This window comes from Capricornis sumatraensis, chromosome 4 (genome assembly GCF_032405125.1).
Source record: "Capricornis sumatraensis isolate serow.1 chromosome 4, serow.2, whole genome shotgun sequence".
NCBI classification, from domain to species: domain Eukaryota; kingdom Metazoa; phylum Chordata; class Mammalia; order Artiodactyla; family Bovidae; genus Capricornis; species Capricornis sumatraensis.
In genome coordinates, this window is record NC_091072.1 from 150,966,744 (window position 1) to 150,986,605 (window position 19,862).

The 19,862-nt window shown below is 55.5% G+C and overlaps 2 protein-coding genes across 2 annotated transcripts; one reads left to right on the forward strand and one right to left on the reverse strand.

The window, feature by feature from the left end:
- Positions 1-411: 411 nt before the first annotated feature.
- On the forward strand, positions 412-7,118 carry NRIP2 (nuclear receptor interacting protein 2). Its single transcript, XM_068971531.1, has 6 exons — positions 412-882; positions 4,378-4,533; positions 5,618-5,700; positions 6,348-6,469; positions 6,692-6,744; positions 7,026-7,118. The coding sequence occupies exons 1-6, from the start codon at positions 412-414 to the stop codon at positions 7,116-7,118; spliced, it is 978 nt and encodes a 325-aa protein (XP_068827632.1).
- Positions 7,119-9,027: 1,909 nt separating this feature from the next.
- Positions 9,028-18,102, reverse strand: ITFG2 (integrin alpha FG-GAP repeat containing 2). The gene is made up of 12 exons (XM_068971098.1): positions 17,942-18,102; positions 13,813-13,908; positions 13,228-13,269; positions 12,963-13,134; positions 12,076-12,215; positions 11,558-11,706; positions 11,079-11,176; positions 10,846-10,899; positions 10,652-10,743; positions 10,331-10,448; positions 9,815-9,988; positions 9,028-9,691 (listed from the first exon to the last, which is right to left on the reverse strand). The coding sequence occupies exons 1-12, from the start codon at positions 18,035-18,037 to the stop codon at positions 9,588-9,590; spliced, it is 1,335 nt and encodes a 444-aa protein (XP_068827199.1). The 5' UTR covers positions 18,038-18,102; the 3' UTR covers positions 9,028-9,587.
- Positions 18,103-19,862: the final 1,760 nt, after the last annotated feature.

Here is a 19,862-nt window from a genome sequence, read left to right on the forward strand (position 1 = left end):
AAGGGGAAGCTGGGGCCCTACTTGTGGGAAGATTCAGAGCTGCTCTTGCCAACCCTGGGATGCTGAAAGGTTGAGACCCAGAAGCGGAGAGGCTCCCTGTTGAGACAAATGTGATGCTGGACCTCCCTGTTCCGAATCTGCACCCCAGGTGTTGGCCTGCACCCCAGTCTGGGGCTGCAGAGAACCCCAGGTGGAGGGCACGGCCAGGAAACCCAGGAGACACATGCCCAGGGATATTTGTCCTGCATCTCACGCCTGCCCCTACACACTGACACATGCTGCCTTTCCAACCACCTGGCACGGATACCCTGACAGTTTACAGCACAGATTCACCCCCTCAGCCACACATGCGTGCACACACACACACACACTCCTCCACCACCCACTCTGGCCAGGACCCCAGAGCTAGAGATGGTGCAGCGCCTGCCAGCTGCAGCCCTGCCAACCACCACTCCCCCCACCTCCTCCAGGGCTGGGTTTTTCCAGCCGGAGCCCCGCTCCCTCTACTGCAAGCTCTGGAAATTGGTGTCTGACGCGGCTGCTTCTGCACGTTATTTATTTCCTCTCTTCTTCCCGCCGAGACGACCCTCCGGTCAGGAGAGCCGCAGCTGGGACACAGCAGGGGCTGCAGAGGCAGGGAGCACGGAGGGCAGGACCACTCAGGAGCCCCTGGTCCGTTCCAAGGGGGCCATGAGCATCAGGCCGGAGGCCCCACGGGAGGAGGGCGACGCTGGGGACAGGGGCCGGGAGGCAGAGCTTCGGGGCCGAGCCCGGCTGAGCCAGCAGCGCCGGCTCAGACAGGCCACCCAGTTCCTGCACAAGGACTCAGCCGACCTGCTGCCCCTGGACGGCCTCAAGAGGCTCGGCACCTCCAAGGACTGGGTGAGGCTGCCCTCTCCCCTCCCCTCCCCCGGGGGAGCTGAGACCCCCACCTTCTCTGGCTCTGCTAGGAGGGTGAAGACCCCAAGCCTCCAGACAACTGCCTGCCCCTGGGGTGGGGGGAGGCGGCTCTGACTTGTGGGTTCACCTGGACCATTCCTGGCTCCTCACCCGGCTGTTGCCACGGCTTGGTGGCTCTTGGGGACCCTATCTATTGCTCAGCTTCCCTAGAGTGCTCCAGGCTTCCCTCCGGGGAGGTGAAGAGCACCAGTTAGAGCAGAGGCTTGCTGGGGGCGGTTTACTGCTGGCCCCAGAGAACCGGTGGGTTCAAGGCTGTGATTCGCTCCTCTCCCAAAACCACAGGTCCCGGCACACGGGGGCTGGACATTCATTGCCTGTCGCCCTCACCCCTTCTAGAACACCAGCGTTTCCCACGGCTCTGGCCTGGGCCCCCCGGCTCCCTCCTAGTTGATGTGGCCCTTCCAGGCTCCTTTCCTTCCACCCCCCTGCAGTAGCTGTGCCCCCCGCCCCCTCCAAGGATACCAGGTCAGGGAGCACCCACCAAGAGGTGGTTAAGTCAGGGGACAGCTGCATATGCTCGCTCCCCTCCAGCTCCGACAGAGGGAAGGGCTGAAAGAGTGGGCTTCTGCAGAGCCTGGAATCTTGGGTTCAGAGCCTGGCTCCAGCACTTAGCAACTTGGGCAAGTTACTTTCTGTCTCTGAGCCTTGGTTTCTTCATCGGTTACATGAAGATAAAAATAACAGGTTGTAGCGCATAGGGAATGTCAGGGTTACATCAGCTAAACTGGTAGAGGGCTTAGCGCAGTGCTTGGGAAATAGGCAGCACCGTCTAAAGGCTGTTATTCCGCTAGCTGCTCCTCTGTTTCAATGCTTATTTATTCTGGCTGCGCCGGGTCTTAGCTGTGGCATGCAAACTCTTAGTTGCAGCAGGTGGGATCGAGGTCCCCGCCAGGGATTGAACCTGGGCCCCCTGCTCTGGGAGCACAGAGTCTTAGCTGCTGGACTCCCAGGGAAGTCCCTTCTCCAGTGACTCTTCCTCCTCCATTTAGCCTGAGAGAGAAAGTGAGGTTCACGGGGTCCAGAGAAGACAAGATGGCTCTGGCCTCTGGCTCAGGAGAGAAGAGAGCTTCTGTAGAAGGGCTGGGGGCAGCCTGTCGCCTCTTCTCACCTAGGAGGCAGGGGATTGGAGAGGAGGGACTCCCGCAAGGGGAGGCATTTGAGGCCATTTCCGGGGGACCTCAGGCCACTCCAGCAGTCCCCTCTCCCCAGAAACCTGGAGCCAGACTCAGCCCCTCACTTCTCTTCCTGAACCAGCCCTCCCTCTCCACATCCCTCCCAGCCAAATGTTCCCCCTCAAGGAACCCAGCCCAAAGGCACCCCCACTCAAGGGAAAAATGAGCAGCCTGAGATTTCAGTTCAGAGAACGGCCTTGCTAGCAGTGGGCACAGCTGAGACCCCAAAGGACCAGGGAAGCAGGTTCTTGGCTCTAATCGGCCCATCTTCATCTGGCAAAGGGGCTCTAGTAACACTGCTGCTCCAGCACGGAGATTCGGCCTTCTGCCCTCAGGACCTCTCAAATTGATCTGGAGCAGTTATCTTGTATGGCTTGGGAAGTGAAGACACAGCAGTTAGGGGGACCCTGTCTCCCTCCCCGGGTGACTCTGGAGCACCCTGCATGGGAGTAGGATCAGAGCCTGTGCCCCTCGTGGGAAAGGTGGGCGGGCCGCCCTTCCCAGCCGCTCCCAGCGCTCGCCGCCCCTTTTCCCAGAGCTGGGTTTTCTGCTGGCAGCCTGCCGGCAGGAGCAGCCTCAAGGGCCTCATTAAGCCCAGGGTAGAAAAACAGTCCCAGGCTCTCATGGAAAGAGGGCAGGTGAGGAATCATGTATGGAGCCTAGAGGGACACAGTCATTCTTCAGTGGGCATTTATTGAGTGCCTACTGTATGCTGAGCCGAGCCCTGGGATATAAAGAGGAGTAACAAACCTGACCTCAAGGGCAGAAAACAGCAGTGAGATGCATGACAGACAGGGGGCGGGGGACAAGAGATGCAACACTGCCCCCGCCTGGTGTGTGGACGGAAGAACGCAAAGAGGTCAGAGAGGGCTTCCTGGAGGAGGTGAACCCTGCCTGGATGACAGTATGCTCTTGGAACCCTAGACTGAAAATCAAAGCCTCCCTCCAGAGAGCAGTTTCTGAACAAGTGAGTTGAGCCAGTCAACCAGACTAGCCTAGAGAAGGGTGAGGACTTTCAGGAGGAGGGATGAGCAGGGGCAGAGGCCTGGACAGCCTGGCCCAGGCAGGGCAGCAGAGGGAGATGGGGCAGTGGCCAGCTCACCAGGCTGTAGCCTCCAGGCAGGTAAAGTGGGGAGAGGCAGGCTCTGATGAATTTCTTTTAATACTAAAAAAATTATTTATTTGATTGTGCCAATTCTTCATTGTGACATGTGGTATCGTTTACAGCATGTGGACTCTAGTTCCCTGACCAGGGATCGAGCCCAGGTCTCCTGCATTGGAAGGGCAGAGTCTTAGCCACTGGACCACCAGGGAGGTCCCTCTGATGGATTTCAAGCAAGGGAGGGACAGGTTTAGTCTGATGGGGTGCTTTGCGCTTCTCAAACTTTCCTGCGCATGTGGGTCATTTGCACGTCTTGTCAAAACGAGGTTCACACAGGTTATTTGCACGTCTTGTTAAAACAACGTTCCGATTCAGTAAGTCGTGATTCTGTGCTTCTAATGGGTGACAGTAAAGCTGCTGATCTGAGGATGGCACTTGGAGTAACAGTCTCAGAGACTCCCTGGCTTTGAGCAGGTGGATTCGAGAGGCAGGTTCTTACGGACTAACGGAGGCATCCCAGGGATGTGGGAGAGCTGTGCCGAATGCGTCAGTAGCAGAAGGCGAGGTGGGCTGTAAACACAGGAGGCGAAACTGGTGGAACTGAGAAGTGGCTGGACAGGGCAGCGCGGCTGTGGGTGAAGGAGGGGAGGATGGCTCCCAGCTTCCTAGTGAAGACTGGGACTTTCCTTTCTTCTTTGTTCTTGTTTCTTTGACTTCTTTTCATCACACTGTCAACACTGGGATCTGTATCCCATAGAAGAATGAGGTCAGAGGAAGGAAAAAAGAAAAAATGTCCCCAAATTTGTGTTGTAGACAGGAGACAGAATTGCTACCTGCCTCCCAGCATCACACCAGTACCTGCGAGGTCATGTCTAACTCAGGATGGACCCCTCCCCTCCCCCCCATCTCTCCATCACTGAGCTATACATTGGGGCCCTGGAAACCAGCATGATTTGACGCTGGGGCTTGCTCTGCTATCATGATCTGACCGCTGGGACCCTTGGGGAAGCTTCTGCCCCATCTTACTCCCGGGAGACTCAGGCCAGGGGTGGGGCTGGGCAGGAGAGCATGGGACGTGTGAGCTGGGGTACCGAGCAGACTGGGCACCAGGGTTCAGCATCTCCACGTTTTGTGATGGAGCAGCAGCCACACAGCGTGATCCAGAGACGCCTGGTGGTGGAGGGGAGCCCGGGCCGGCCTCAGGGGGAGCCTCCCCAGGCACAGGCCCCGATCCACTGCCAGGAGAGCAGGACAAAGACCAGCAAGCCCGAGAGGCCAGCACTTCTGGTCAACTGCAAGGTGAGACCCTCTCCTGGGCCCGGCTCCCCTCACCCACCCTCCCTTCTGCCCCGGAGGTGAGGAGGGGTGGGGAGCCAAGGCACTCCTCCCCGAGCCTGGGCCTAGAACTGGGGTCCTCCACATTCTTTGTTCCCTGCCTCCGCGTCTTCCAAGGTCGACAGGACTCCTTTCCCATGAGCCAAGCATCCTCTTTAAACTGGAGTGTGCTCTGCACATAAACAACGCACGTGTGTGGGTAAAGCAGCCCTCCTGGGAAAGCTCACGCTCCAGGCTACAGCCTTGTCATCTCTGAGCCCTCCCTGATACATGCCCGCTCCCTCCTGCCCGACTTTGCTGGGCGCCTCCTCTGCCTGCTCTTGGGTGTTGTCCCATGTCCTTCCGGCCCCAGCTGTCACCTCCTCCAGGATCGGTCCCCTGACTTTCCTGATGGAAGGGCCTTTCCTCTGGCTCAACATCTAAGGTTCTAGCCCCTCAACCCACAGGCCTAGACACTCTCTCCCCGAACCGGTGACCCTCCCCCCACCACTGCCTCCAGGGGAGCAGCCTCCTTTGCTGCCCCTCCCACCTGCCATACACAGTAGACCTCAGCAAATGCGTAGGAGGAGGAAATGACTTGTTTTATGGTATCAAGTGCAAACTCGAAGGTCTGTTTTTATCCAAAAGAAAGCAGCCTCATCCTTCACCTGCAGTGGCGAATCTGGTTCCTAGCATCTCGTTTCCTAATCCGTGCTGTGGTCCCCGCCCCCACCCCTCCTCACTCACACCCCAGATCCCTCCAACAGGATGTGGTCAGCCCTCCTCTCAGCAGAAGGACTTCCATTCGGTTCCTCTGCTTCTGATGGAATTCTCCCCAAACGTATACATTCACCACTCACAACTCTTGATCTGATCCACTTCTGCCTCAACTGTATGACCCCCAGAAGAATCCCTCTTAAAGACTCAGTTTACCCCCTTCACTCATTTCTGAAAGGGACTTATCAGGGGCTGGGAAATATGATAGAGTCAATCCCAGCCCATTCCTCCTTGTGCCTGCCCCCCCCAGCCCCGCCCCCAGGGACTCACAGAGACCCTTCCCTTTTCTCAGTGCAGGGACCAGGAGCTTCAGGTGGCGGTGGACACGGGCACCCAGTACAATCAGATCTCCGCAGGATGTCTCAGCCGCCTGGGGTAAGGCAGGGGTGTGTGTGTGTATGTGTGTGTACGCGTGCACGCGAGGGGCTTCTTTTCCGGGTGATGGAAATATTCTGAAATTACGTAGTGATGGTTGCAGAACTCTGCTGTCTACTTTAAAAGGGTGGCCTTTGGCAGTTCCCTGGTGGTCTAAGGGTTAGGACTCTGGGCTTCCACTGCTGTGACCCAGGTTCAATCCCTACTTGAGGAACTGAGATCCCACAGGCTGCAGGGCTTGGGAAAGTCACAAAAAAAGTGACTTTCACTATATATCTGAACTATATATCTCAATAAAGCTATTATTGATTTTTTTTAAAAATGTGTAACAAACTCTACTAATTTTATTATTTTATTTTATTTCTGGCTATTCTACACAGCATGTGGGATTTTATTACCCTGATTGAACCCGAGCTCCCTGTCATGGAAGCTCGGAGTCTTAACCACAGGACTACCAGGGAAGTCCCAATAAAACTGTTTTCTTTTTTTTTTTTTTAAGAGTTGGTGGGGGCTCTGGCTGATAAGACTGGATTTAGACTCTATGTGGGGCCAGGGATGGGCTGCAAACCCGAAACGTGGTGGGAGGGACATTAATGGGGTGAGGGTGGGGGGCTGTGGTGGCCATAAGCCTTGCTTCCCAACCACAGGTTAGGGAAGAGGGTCCTAAAAGCCCCAGGTGGGGACCTGCACCCAGGGCCCCCAGCCCTGGTGGAGCAGCTGGAGCTACAGCTGGGCCAGGAGACTGTGGAGTGTTCAGCTCAGGTGGTAGGTAAGTCCTTGCTCCGTCAGAGCCCAGTGCCTGTCTCAGCAATTCTAGCTCTCCCTCCTGGGTGGGGCAAAGGCAGAGCCTCTCAGCTCCGGCCAACACAGACGAGGCACCCCACTCCCAAGATGCTCCCATTATCCCCCAGGTTCTCGGGCTCGGGCAGGGGTGGGCAGAGAAGGGTGAGGGCCGACGGGGGACAGCAGTGTCCTCAAATGGTTCCCGCAGATGTGGAGAGTCCTGAACTCTGCCTTGGCCTGCAGACCCTGCTTTCTCTCCAGGTAAGGCGATGCTCACGCTGGTACCACACCCTGGCCTGACCCGGGGCCCGGGAAAAAGAGCGTGGACCAGGCTCCGTCCCATAAGAACGGAGTTGGGGACGTGGAATTTTACCCTCACTTCCTTAGAGGTTCCTCATCTGCCCACAACTGAAGAACATGGAGAACTTGGCCCCTTCTCGACAGTGGTCTGGGTGCATGGAAATGGGGAGGCGCAAGGAGTAGGGCGCGGTAGGAAGGAAGGGGGTCACCTGCCCAGGTGAGCTCACTGCCCCCATCTACAGTGCTGCATCGACCTGGAGCATCATGTGCTGCGGCTGAAAGCCCCGTTCTCAGAGTTGCCCTTCCTGCCTTTGCACCAAGAGCCGGGCCAGTGACGACGGCAGCCCCGGACAGTCCCCTGGGGGAAAACCTGCCTCAGGAGGCGAAGCCCTGGGGGATGGGGCATGACTAGAGCCGGGTAGCTGCGGACTGTCCCTCCTGTTACCACCCTGACCCCGCTGTCCCTTCTCCCTGGTGGGCAGCCACGCTCCTCTGCTTCTCAGCACCTGCCCTGCCTCCCGGGAAGAGTGATCCCTAGAAAGGGCCCGAGACCTCAGGGTTCTGGTTTCCCCGTCCTCTCTCATCCCCTCCTAAGAACAGAGTCGCATCAGGACTGCAGAAAAGGACACTGGCAAAGCGGGGCTCCAGGTGGGGCCCTGGCGTGGCCAGGGTGCCCCAAGTCCGAGGCTGCAGCCTGCTGCCTGTCCCTGCCTGCCCCGTCCACCCTCAACACCCTCGAGGCCTTGATTCCACGTTGCTCACCTCACAACTAGCCTGCCCCCTCACCGGCCCCGGGCCCTGGCCCTGCTGGCCCACGTTTCTGATTCTGTGCTCGGCTTAGCGAAAGAGAAACCGTCGTCATGATGGGGACGTGTCGGGAGAGGAGCGCCCGGTCCACGAGGCTGCGGGCTCTTTCATCAGTTGCCTTTTCTGGGGGCTACAAACGATCGAAGCCAGTTATTGTTTGATTGCTCCGTGCAAACCCCGGATATACCTCTATGACTTACTCCAAACACTTGCCCTCCACCTGCTTTCTCACCTGTGGGGTGCCTGAACTTCAAGTGGGGGCACATGGGAGAACTGCCCCCCAAGCCAGATGGGTTGGTGGGATTGTCAGCACCAACTTTACCTAGCTAGTATTCCTTACTTCCACAACTATCCACCTCATTCGACCTTCTTCCCACCCCTTACCTCTGGCCTCCTGAGCTTGAGCTCATCTTCTCTGGCACCATAGCTCTTCCCAACCCCCACCCCACCCCAGCCCTGAGTCCAGTAAAAACCCAAGGAGGCTCTGCTACCTTCACTGTGAACAGAGGATCCCAAACCTTAAGGCACAGGCACCTGGTGTCCTTCTGGCTGGTTTGAGTCTCAAATCTGGGGGAAGAGTGAACCAGTGGTGTAACTAACCTGACTAGGGGACTATGCCCCTTGGGTTTGAAACAAAACCTGGAGCCCGGACTAGGTTAGACCAGAGCAGGCCCAGGAAAGGCCATGCCCCCTAGGCATACCTTCCTCAGCTACGTCCCTGGCACCCGGAGGAGGGGCTCCCTGGCACAGGTGCGGGAGTGTGCTGGCCCCTGCTGTCACCCTCCATGATTCCTGTGCTCCTGGGTCTCACCCTGTTCCTCTCCCTTCCACCTGTTGCTTCTGCCATTGTAGACCCCGGGCCCAAGAATGCCCTCCGCTCAGCACTTTGTTGGAATAAACACCTGTTTCTCTAAGCTGGTATCCTTTTCTGCTTCTAGTACGCTACATGATTGCGCTGCCTTTACTCCCACACAGAAGGAAATATGAGTGTGGCCCTTCCCCCAGGGTGACCTTCTGGCTGGGGTCAGCGTAATTGAGAGTACAGGTTTTCCACTTCCTCTGAACACAGCTCACACACGGTAGGGACGTTCTACTTTGCCCTCAGCACACATATGTGCATGGACATGGAACCTGCAATGTGAAAACCACTGACTCGGAGCAGAGGAAGCCAAAGCAGAAGGGATATAAAGAGCACCGGGTACCATTCTGATTGTTGTTGGGATCGAAAACCCACATCAGATTTTAAAATCATGAGCGTGAACAACCAACATACAACCATTCCGTACCCACAGTCACCACTGTTTCTCACTTTCAGTACAGTATTTAGTAAATCACATGAGACACCCACTTTATTCTAACACTTTTGTAATGACACTTTATTACAAAAGAGGCTTGCTTTAGGTGATTGTGTCTAACTGCAGGCTGATATAAGTGCTTGGAGCACAGTTAACACAGAGAAAGCTAAGCCGTGATGTTCAGCAGGTGGGGTATGGGAAATGCATTTTCCCCTTAATGATACTTTCAACCTATGATGGGTTAATGAGGGCATAACCCCACTATGGTGGAAGATCTGCGGTTCGCCATCCCTGTAACAGGAATGTTACAGGAATGTAAAGTCAGTCGCCTGGGGCTGCAGGAGACAGAACTTGTGGGGCCTGGGCCCACACTGCCCTCACTCTTCTGGCCCCAAAGCCTGGTTTCCTTTCAAGTTGGGGCCCCTGTGTAGCCACTCCTCACAAACAACAGGAGTGGGGGGCTCTGGGAAGGGGCAGTGCCTGCTGACGGGACGGGTGAGGTACACAAGGAAATGGGCAGAGGGGCAGCTTGTCTCTTCCTTCACCAAGACGGCCAGGAGGTCTACAGTCCCCAGCACCCAAGGGTGCAACCATCCTTCCCCTGTAATGTGCACTCCCTGTCTTCCAGATGCCAGATAGCTGGGGGTGGGGGGCGGCGGGGAGGTTCAGAAGGCTCCTTGTTCTGCCAGGAAGCCGGTCCAGCTAGGTGGGGTCCTGGGGGCCTGCGGGGGCGCACTGTGGAGGCTGGTCTGGATGGTAGAGGGTTTGGTGAAGCAGGGCGCGGGTGGCGGACAGCTCATCAGGATCTGAGGGCGAGACGGAGGCTGGTGGGTCTGCTGGGACCTGTGCCACTGGGAGCCGGCAGCCATGGGCCCCAGGGCTCAACCACACCCAGCTCTCCCAGCAGCCCCGCCAATCCCAGGGCTCACCCACGCCCAGCTCTCCCAGCAGGTCCCGGAACTCCGGCTGGGCCTCCAGCACTTTGAGCAGGTTGGTGGACTCCATCCGCTCCAACTGCACCTCCCAGTACACATAGATCTTCTGGTTGAACGTGACGTATACGAGGCAGGGGCTGTTGCGGCTGTCTTTGCAGGCATACAGGCCTGGGGGGTCGGGGATGGGGAGACAAGGTTGGGAGGCTCAGGCCCCACGGGTGTTTGTGTCAGCAGTTTGCAGCCACCCACAGACACCGAGCAGAGCACTGAAGGCCCCTTTCTGTTTCTACTCTGTTGGGAACTCAGTAAAGCAAGGAAAACAGTAAGATATCTGGTCTGTTCCAGACATGGAGTGACACCCTGGCAGGACGGCATCCCAGGGGGTGTTTGCCAAGTTCCTGTCTCAGTGGCAGCCTCGGGGAACACGGGCAGCTTCTCTTGGGTGATGGCCCCTCTCCCCAGGTCACTGGAGCGAGGGGCAGGTGTGCTGGGCATGGGGCAGGGTCCCACCTGCACAGAAGGCGCGGATGTTCTCGTCCACCTGGAAGCGGACGACGGTGCGGTTGTGGTCGATGATGTACGTCTGGCCGTCCCAGGCACAGGCGACCACCTCCTCATGCCCGTTGCCCTGGAAAAGGCCAGACAGCGGATGTAGGGGGGCGCTGGGAGCCTCTGAGAGAGGCCTCCTGTGGGGGTCCTGCTCACTTCAGGGGGGTCGGGCCTCTCCAGGGAGCCCTAAGAGGAGGGCAGACTTGGCTGTGGAGGGAGAGCGGCCCCACTGAAGGTGCCCGAGGAGGAGGGGGCCGCCCCCCTCCCCCAGGTCCCACTCACCGTGACATCCAGTTTCTCAAGGGCAAAGAGCTGGTGGTCCACCTGCACCGACCACAGCAGCCTGTCCGCCTCCTCCATGAGCTTCAGGGTCCCTGGAGGGAGAGGCAGGCCGGCTGGGGACCCCATCTCTGCGCAGATACCCGGGCACATGACTGCCCACCCCGCACGGCCCGCGGTTGACCCGGGGGACTCACCATCCAGGGTGCAGAGAGCAAAGAGGCCAGAGGCACTGCTGTTGGGGCTGTGGCCTAGGTGGGGAGGGGTTTGGGGTGGGGGGTGGGGGGAAGGACCAGAAGAAGGAAAGGTGAGATCAGAGCCGGCACTGAGGGTGGAGTGGGACGGCTAGAGACGGAGGGAGGCCCCGCACCTCCCCTCCTCCCCACTCACCCCTGCACCTGCTGCCCCACCCTGCCCCCACCGCCCCCACCTCGCTTGATGTTGCCGATGAGGTGAGTGGAGACATTTTTGTTGTGGATGCGGCCGGAGGTCTGGTGCAACACGACATCCCGGGCGGCCGGGGTCTCCCTGTGGGGAAGTGGGTGGGGGTGGCGCTAAGTGGGAGCCCAAGAGAACCTGGTTCTCCCAAACCCCTGGGCTCATCTCTGTACGAGCTTCCAGGGTGTGAACCAGCTTGGAGATCTGACAGCCCAGCCCGCCTGGCCCAGGGAGAATGTCGAGAGAGCGGGAGAGAGCGTGGAGCTGCCAAGCTGGAACCCCAGAACCTCCTCAGTTGCCATAATTCATGGCAGGGACTCCCTGGCCCCAGAACAATCTTCCTTAATGGGGCTCTGGTGCCGGTGCGGAGAATCGGCTGACACAGCTTGCCAACTGCAGACCCGCCCACGGCCCTGGGCGCCCACCTCAGTGCCAGGCACCCCACTGTCCACAGACCCACACACCCCTTACCGAGTGCCCTCCATGGGTCCCTCAGAGGTGGGGGGCGCCCCAGGCTCCTTGTTCCAGGTACACAGCAGAATCGCATAAGCACAGCCTGGCTGAGACACCATCAGTTCAGGAACACCCAGGGGCCCTGGAGTCACTGAGAGACTGTCCACCTGCAGCAGAGGATGGGGGCTTACAGGGGGCTGGGGAGGGAAGGGGAAGCCTGCAGAAGCCGGGACAGTAGGGTAGGAGCCCTGGGACACGTCCTTAGCCTTCAAGGACAGCAGCAGGGGAAGGGCAGAGTCCACAGGGACCACCCGCCACGACACACCACACTGTCACACCCTTAACTCAGCACAGTGGCCTTTCCTATCTGCCTGTTAGCCACAGTCTCCGCTAAGACTCTCACTGGAAGTGAACTCCTCTGGGTCTCGGTCCCAGGTTGATTTTCCCTTCCTCCTGCCTGCACCTCGTCCCTAAGGCCCCTGGAGGAGGGAGCCCCTCCCCACTCCTGGGCTGCGGTCCCGGCCTCAGCTGCTCACCTGACCCTCCAGCATCCACTTCTTGAGCGACACCAGCTGCCCCATCGGGTGCTCGGCGCCGTCGCCCAGGTCTTCCCAGCGGAAAGCCCGGACCACGCGGTCTGTGTAGCCTACCACCAGCTCGCAACGGCCATCACCATCTGCACATACAGAAATTAAGGCAGGTTTGGAGCCATGTCTGCCTTAGTCAGCTGAGTCCTGCCAGCACGCTCTCCCCACCCCTCCAGCACCAGCGCTTTTTAATTAGGTTCAACCTCGGGCCCACCTGCTGAGCCGCCACCCAACCCCTGGAGCCTGGGACCCACTCCTCTGCCCTCCCTCGCATCCAGAACCAGGCAGCTGCCTCATGGGGCCTGTCATCTCTTCCCTGGATACACGACTCCAGTGCCTTGATGCACCCATATCCCTACCAACACCCTCCAGACAGCCCAAGTACCCGCCCTGCATCCCTGACCTTGCCCTTGAGGCCTTACTCCCCTCAACCCTGACCTGTTGCTCAGATGACCCCTCCCAGAAGGGACTTCTCTGACAACTCCTCTCAGAACAGCCACCTCTCCCTCAACACCCTCCAGCCCCTTTCTTGATGTATTTCCTCTATAACTTCGAGTGTTATATTATACTAATTAATTTTCTTACCCCATTTCTATTGCTTATTTTTTACCCCTACCTTGTAAACATCCAACAGGGCCATGATCTTTGTCTGTTTTATTCACTACTGCAACCCCAGTGCCCAGGACGATGCTTGGTTTATGACAGGAATGCAGTAACTCGGTGTTAAACGCATAACAACCGCCCAGATGAATACTGATGACCCCCTGGTCCCTTGACCTCTGCTCTGCTGCCCCAACTCCTACTCCCCAGCTGCCTGCAAACACAGCCATGCCCACCGATGTCGCTGATCAGCATGACCTTGGTGTTGGCAGGGATGTGCTGCTTGAAGACTGGGCGCTGCTCCTCCCCACCAAGGGTCTCATGGTGCCCGGAACCATCCAGGGACTTGGCAGGCGTCAGGTCACACAAGTGAAACCAGCCCTCGGCACTCACAGCCACCACCAGGTTCTGGGTGAGATGAGGCAGAGGAGGGGGCTGGTGGTCAGAGCATGGGAATCGGGGGTGGGCTGAGAGAAGCCCGCGGGCCCCTGGGCTTCTTACCTTTCCTTTATTACATACGTCTCCAACCCCAACGCAAGTGAGCTGCAAGAGAATAGAGAGGGGCTCGGGGGACACGTCTAGGGACCCCAGTGCTCCCTGACCTCCTTGCAACTCTGTCATTCGCTGAAAGCGCGTGCACACGGCCCGCGTCATGGGGCTGTGCTAATCCTGTTACCAGGCTCGGGGTCCTGTGTACCAGAGAGCAGTATGTGGACCTAAAGCAGCGAAGACAACCTGGGCTTAAACAAAACAGAAACTACATGTATCAAGGGAGCCAGACTACCCGTTTCTAGACATAATCAAATGACTGCCCCTGTTTTCTACTGTACTTCATACCAACAGGCAACCTATGCAGATCCATGAGTACTAAGGGAGTCATTCCATCACATAAAATGAAAACCAGCCCAGCTGTGTACATGTGCGCCTATGTGTGACAGCTGGGAGAGCTATGCCTGGGGGCTTCCCTCCCTGACTCAAATGAGCCCTGAACCAGGAGCTGGTGGCCGAGCACACGCTGGGGAGCTGGGTGGGGGCCCCCAGCTTCGACAGTGCCTGGACAGGAGGGACCCAGGGTTGAATACTGACCATTCCCTGGCAGGAGCAGGTGAGCCACGGCCGGCTATCATCATTCTTATACACTGACAGCTTTCCGCTGGTGTCCCCCACCACCAGTTCATTTAACTTCAAATGGAGAGAGAAGAGAGGGTTAGGATGGGGTCCTGCTGAGCCATGCAAGGCCTTCTAGGCTCGGCCCACCCTGCAGAAACCACAAGACCTCAATCTGTATCTTCATCGACTTTATCACAGATATTTTGAGACCAACACAACCATGGTTTCCCAGTTTATTTCCAGGCAGGGGTGTGCGGGCTTTGAGAGCAGGGCAGCTCAGAGGAGGGGCAATACAGAACCTGCGAAGCATCTCAGAAGAGCCTGACATCTGAACAGCTACCTGCCTGCCTTTGGCTCTTCTAATTCACCCTGATGCCTGGGACAAGTTTTGAAAACAACCCCACATATGCAACTTTGGGGGAATTTAGGGCTTCCCTGGTGGTTCATATGGTAAAGAATCTGCCTGCCCTGCAGGAGATCTGGGTTCAGGAAGATCCCCTGAAGAAGAGAATGGCAACCCACTCCAGTATTCTTGCCTGGAGAATCCCATGGACAGAGGAGCCTGGTAGGCTAGAGTCCATGGGGTCACAAAGAGTCAGACACGACTGAGTGACTAACACACTTGGGGAATTTACCTTCAGAGTTCATATTTAATCAGAGGCCAAATAAAAACGGTGGCTCTGGGGCACTCCCTCCTCTAGCAACAAGACTTTGATATTGGTGCCTCTGAAGGAACACAAGGCGGGTGGAGGTGCCTGAGGGGCTGCATCTGAGTTCTGGGCCTCTAGCGCCTTCAAGTGGTGGCTAAGCTCCCAGGAGGATCTGGAGCCTCTTCACCATTTATACCTGGGCCTTCCTTTCCCAGAGGTTCCCCAAAGGCTGGCTGCCCTTTCAAGGGGATACCATGAAAACCAACTGGCTCCACAAACCTATTTTCAGATGTCGTTTCAAGATTCTCCCTTAGGGGGACATCTAACACCCCTTCCTGTCCTCATATGAATACTATTTTCTCAAGAGATTTTTTATTTTCGCCATGTGGTGAAGCATGAGTAATCTTTTAGTTTCTGGACTAGAAAATCAAACCTGTGCCCCTTGCAGTGGAAACGCCGAGTTTTAACCACTGGACTGCCAGGTAATTCCGTTAATAGACAAATTAGAATTTTTTTTAAGAAACAAAGAAAAATCAGAATCAAAGAGAATGCCCAGCCAGCCCTTTAGTTTTTTTTCAGGGAAAAATCTTTGGTGGGGATCCAAAGACAGATGCCACAGGCTTGCAGTTAACAGCTGCTGAGAAGGACCTCAATCAATAAGGGCACAGAGGCAGGGATGAGACTCACAGAGCAGTGTGGTTAAGTGCAGTGAGCAAGCAGGTGCCACTCAGCGGGCAGAACCCAGGCCACAGCAGGCGTCCTGGAAGGGGACCCTTCCATGGTAGCGCGCCTGCTCCCCAGCATGAGCGCTCCTCTGCAGTCCATCCTGGCCCCGGCCTCTGGAGGTCACTCGGTGGCACTACAGAACCAAGCTGCAGAGCACAGCTTCACTCAGAAATGCTAACAGGAAGGAAGGGAGTTCTCTCTGAGCGGGTGTGTATTCTGTCCCTGGCTTCTCCCTCTTAGCAGGAAATAAATCACTTGCAAAAAAACTTTAGGTGAATGGCTTATCAGGATGAAATAAGTCTTTTTTCTGGCCTGGAATCTCCAAAGATTGGCCTGGAGCATCAGTTACAAAATGTCTATGCACACTCATGCAGGCTGAATGGATCACATCCCATCACTAGCCAACTACCTCACCTACTTGCCCTTCTTTTAATTACATTTATTGATAACAGGCAAAGCCCCTCAAATTGCCTGGAGATACATAATAACATCTGCCCTTCTTAACAACCCTCATTTAGTCAACAAACATTTATTGAGTGTTAATTATGCACCAGGCACTATAGGTGTAGGAAGGGAATACAGCAGTAGAAAAAAAGATTAAAAATTCCTGTCATTATAGAGCTTACAACTTTTTTTTAAGGGTAGTATAATATACCTAATATTGCAGAACTGAGTGTGCAATGCAGTTAGAAAAGTACAATTTAATTTCAAAAAAAAAAAAAGTGACACTGAAGCTATGAAAAAGGCATATAATCTTCCCTTTTAAACAAAGACGACGATCGGATAAAATGGAAAATGACTATCTCTAGAGTCACTTCGGTAATTTACTACTCTAAAATGCCTCCCTTGATTTTCTCATAAAATTATACTGCTTAGTATATGAAGAAACACGAAAGCCCAGAAAACATAATACAAATTTACGAGAATAACTTTTTCCTCCCTAGAGGAGGTAGAGCAAAGAGGCCTCAAAATACCTTTCCCATCACAGGGCAAAGGAGGCTAGGGGTGGGGTGGGATGGGGTGGGGGTGAGTGGTGGGATGTTTTAGCTCTATGGCAGAAAGTGAAGAGGAACTAAAAAAGCCTCTTGATGAAAGCGAAAGAGGAGTGAAAAAGTTGACTTAAAGCTCAATATTCAGAAAACTAAGATCATGGCATCTGGTCCCATCACTTCATGGGAAATTGATGGGGAAACAGTGGAAAGTGTCAGACTTTATTTTGGGGGCTCCAAAATCACTGCAGATGGTGACTGTAGCCATGAAATTAAAAGACGCTTACTCCTTGGAAGGAAAGTTATGACCAACCTAGTTAGCATATTCAAAAGCACAGACATTACTTTGTCAACAAAGGTTCATCTAGTCAAGGCTATGCTTTTTCCAATAGTTAGGTATGGATGTGAGAGTTGGACTGTGAAGAAAGCTGAGCGCCAAAGAATTGATGCTTTTGAACTGTGGTGTTGGAGAAGACTCCTGAGAGTCCCTTGGACTGCAAGGAGATCCAACCAGTCCATTCTAAAGGAGATCAGCCCTGGGTGTTTTTTGGAAGGAATGATGCTAAAGCTGAAACTCCAGTACTTTGGCCACCTCATGCGAAGAGTTGACTCACTGGAAAAGACCCTGATGCTGGGAGGCATTGGGGGTAGGAGGAGAAGGGGACGACAGAGGATGAGATGGCTGGATCACCGACTGGATGGACGTGAGTTTGAGTGAACTCCGGGGGTTGGTGATGGACAGGGAGGCCTGGCGTGCTGCGATTCATGGGGTCGCAAAGAGTCGGACACGACTTGAGCGACTGAACTGAACTGAACCGAGTGTATTCCCAGGGAAAAGAGCATAGAACAGGGAGGTGAGGATGAGACGCAGGTAGCCAGAGGAGAGCAACAATGTGCTTTGCATTTAGACTGTGAAATAGAGATTATGGGAAAAAAGCGTCCCGCACCCTCAACAGCCACGGCCCCCTTCGATGCCCCCACCCTAGAACGCTTGGCACATTTTAATCAATGGGCTCATGACATTTCTCTATTATTGTGACTATCGCGCAGTGGGAGTGTTCTGTCCACTTTTGAATTCCCCAGAATTTCGGAATCCTCGGACCACAATCCAACACTAACGACAACACTGAGGCATCCCTGAGCCTTCACCGAGCACCAGACTCGGTTCGGGCCTGTTCTACTGATATTAACACACTTTAACGACGGGAGAAGGAAGGGGAGGAAAGGGAGATGGACACTGAGCTTGTAACTCAAGCCAAGGATGGCCGGCCAGGCGAAGACGCCCCGGCCAGGCGCCTAAAGCCGTCCGGTGGGCCGGGCCAGGCCGGGTCGGGCGGCAGGTGCTCCTGCAGAGCCGCACGCGCGCTCCGTGTTTATTTTCCGAGGCTCTGAAAGGGAAGCGGGCTACGGAAGGGCGGGGAAGCCGGCCACGCAGTTTATTGGTTCCTCCTGAACACAAGTCATAGAACCACGCAGCAGACCCGTTACGCGAGCCCCTAGAAAGACACCGGACCAGGGCTCCGGACCAACGCAGCCAGGACGCAGTGCACCATAGCTGCCCACACGGCCCCTCCCAGTCCATTTCTCCCAGCACCCGTGCGCACGAACGAAGGCCGCACCGTCCGGCCTGCAGGGCACGCCGTCAACTCCCACGCAGTACGCAGGCGCCGGCCACCTCCCCCGCCCCTGGCCCCGCCCCGCGTGCGCAGACGACTGCGTCTCCAGTGCGCATGCACCGACCGTGTCGTTGTCAACGTCTCCGAGGCAGATGGCGTGTGGGAAGAGGCTCCCGCTGAACTCTAGGGCTACGCGCTGTACGTAGCTAACCGACCTCATCGCACTTCCGAGGGCTCAGGGACGGTGGAGCCCCGCTAAGTGTTCCCCGAGCCCCTCTCGACAGCCTCCCGAGTGGAAAGGCCACCCAAAGCGGAAAGCTTCGTCAACGCCTGAACCTCCAATCGCGGCCTACCTCGCTAAACCTCGGCGAGGGGGCAGGCCTTCCGGGCGCGCCGGGCGTGGAGGCGGGGCTCCCGAGCTTGAGTTGAGTGACAGGGCTTCGGGCCACTCCTCTTCTCCGCAGGTTGTGGCCTGTACCAGTCGGCCGAAGCTGGCGGGGCTGAGTCGTTTCCTTGACAACAGGGCTCTCGAGGGCTTGACCTAATAACCTTGACCTCGTGCTTTGTTGCCCTGGCAGTGAAGATTCCTAGCCCCTAGACCATCCCTGAGAATCATAACTGTAATAACCAACGACTCTGGTTTCCAACAATGTTTTTAAAAAAAAAACAGAACTGTAACATCCCTTTAGTAGTCTTGAAATGAGGGTAGTGAACCGGACCAGCTTTTTAAAATATGAAATAGAAAAAGCCAAGTAATCTCAAGTAGTAAGGTAAGTATTATTTCTGTGAAACCTTTGTTTCAATTGTATATATTGATACATGTATATAGGGCTTCCCAGGTGGCGCAGTGGTAAAGAATCTGCCTGCCAATGCGTGAGTTGCAGGAGACACCTGTTGGATCCATGTGTTGTGAAGATCCCCTGGAGGAGGAAATGGCAACCCGCTGTGGTATTCTTGCCTGGGAAATTAAGTGGACAGAAGAGCCTGGCTGGGTACACTCCATGGGGTCGAAAAGAGTCAGATGCGACTGACCACACACATGTGAATACAGGCTTATTATGTAAAGAAATTTTTTTTCCATGGTGGGTGTGCTCTGTAGGTAAAAGTTTGAAAGTCACTTGTAAAGGCACATTGCACGTATATTATCTCATGTAAGTGCATGTGAGCTTGTCTGCCTATTCCAGATCTTTTATTGAAAAAAACAGGTTCAGCAAGATAAAATAGCAAGGCAGAAAGTGATGGACGTGAGTCAAACCAGAATTGTTTGAGCAAAAACCCACATCCTGTCATTGACTGCCAGAGTTCCCAGAAAAGTCCTCAGGCTAGAAATCAGGGTCGCTGGGATTCTGGGTCTGGTCTGGCCCTCCAGCACAAAGCTCTTGCCCTTCTCAGGGGCCTCCATCTGTAGTGTAAATGGGTCGTCCCCATCAAGTCTAGACTTGGAGTGAAACCTTCCATGTTGAAGGAAGGCTTCCAGTGCAGCCTTTCTTTGGGCCTCATCAGTCAGAGCATCAAAAGTATTATTTGTGAGATTCTGCAGGTGCTCAGTGGGTTTTCAGATTTAGGCCTGCAGGCCCAGACTAATCTACACATGGGTTTTTCAGGAGTTAACATTGTAAAAATAAGGACATCTATCTTACCCTGGTGGCTCAGTGGTATAGAATCCGCCTGCCAATGCAGCTGTTGCAGGTTCGATCCCTGGGTTGGGAAGATCCCCTGGAGGAGGAAATGGCAACCCACTCCAGTATTCTTGCCTGGGACGTTCCATGGACAGAGGAACATGGCAGGCTACAGTCCATAGGAGTGACAGAGTCAGACACAACTTAGGGACTTAGCTGAAGAAGTGGAATCATCTGACACAGCAGAAGAAAGCCCTGGGAGCTGGGGAGGCTTGGCACCTTTTGTCCTAGAGGTGCTGTGGCTCTCATGGCTCATTAGATGAGGACAGGGAGCAACTGGTCAGAACAGCAAGAGGAGGCAGTCTGGACAAATGCTGGGCACAGTGCCCTCAGGTTTCTGTTTCACGCAAGGTCCATGCAAAAGGC

Coding starts and splice junctions, on each gene's coding strand:
- ITFG2 (XM_068971098.1), bottom strand. CDS start 18,037: ATGAGGTCGGTTAGCTACGTACAGCGCGTAGCCCTAGAGTTCAGCGGG. Junction 13,909..17,941: donor GAGACGTTGACAACGACACG/GTCGGTGCATGC, acceptor CTCCATTTGAAG/TTAAATGAACTGGTGGTGGG. Junction 9,692..9,814: donor GCTGGGAGAGCTGGGCGTGG/GTGAGCCCTGGG, acceptor TCTCGCCCTCAG/ATCCTGATGAGCTGTCCGCC.
- NRIP2 (XM_068971531.1), top strand. CDS start 412: ATGGTGCAGCGCCTGCCAGCTGCAGCCCTGCCAACCACCACTCCCCCC. Junction 5,701..6,347: donor GGATGTCTCAGCCGCCTGGG/GTAAGGCAGGGG, acceptor TCCCAACCACAG/GTTAGGGAAGAGGGTCCTAA. Junction 6,470..6,691: donor GTGTTCAGCTCAGGTGGTAG/GTAAGTCCTTGC, acceptor TGGTTCCCGCAG/ATGTGGAGAGTCCTGAACTC.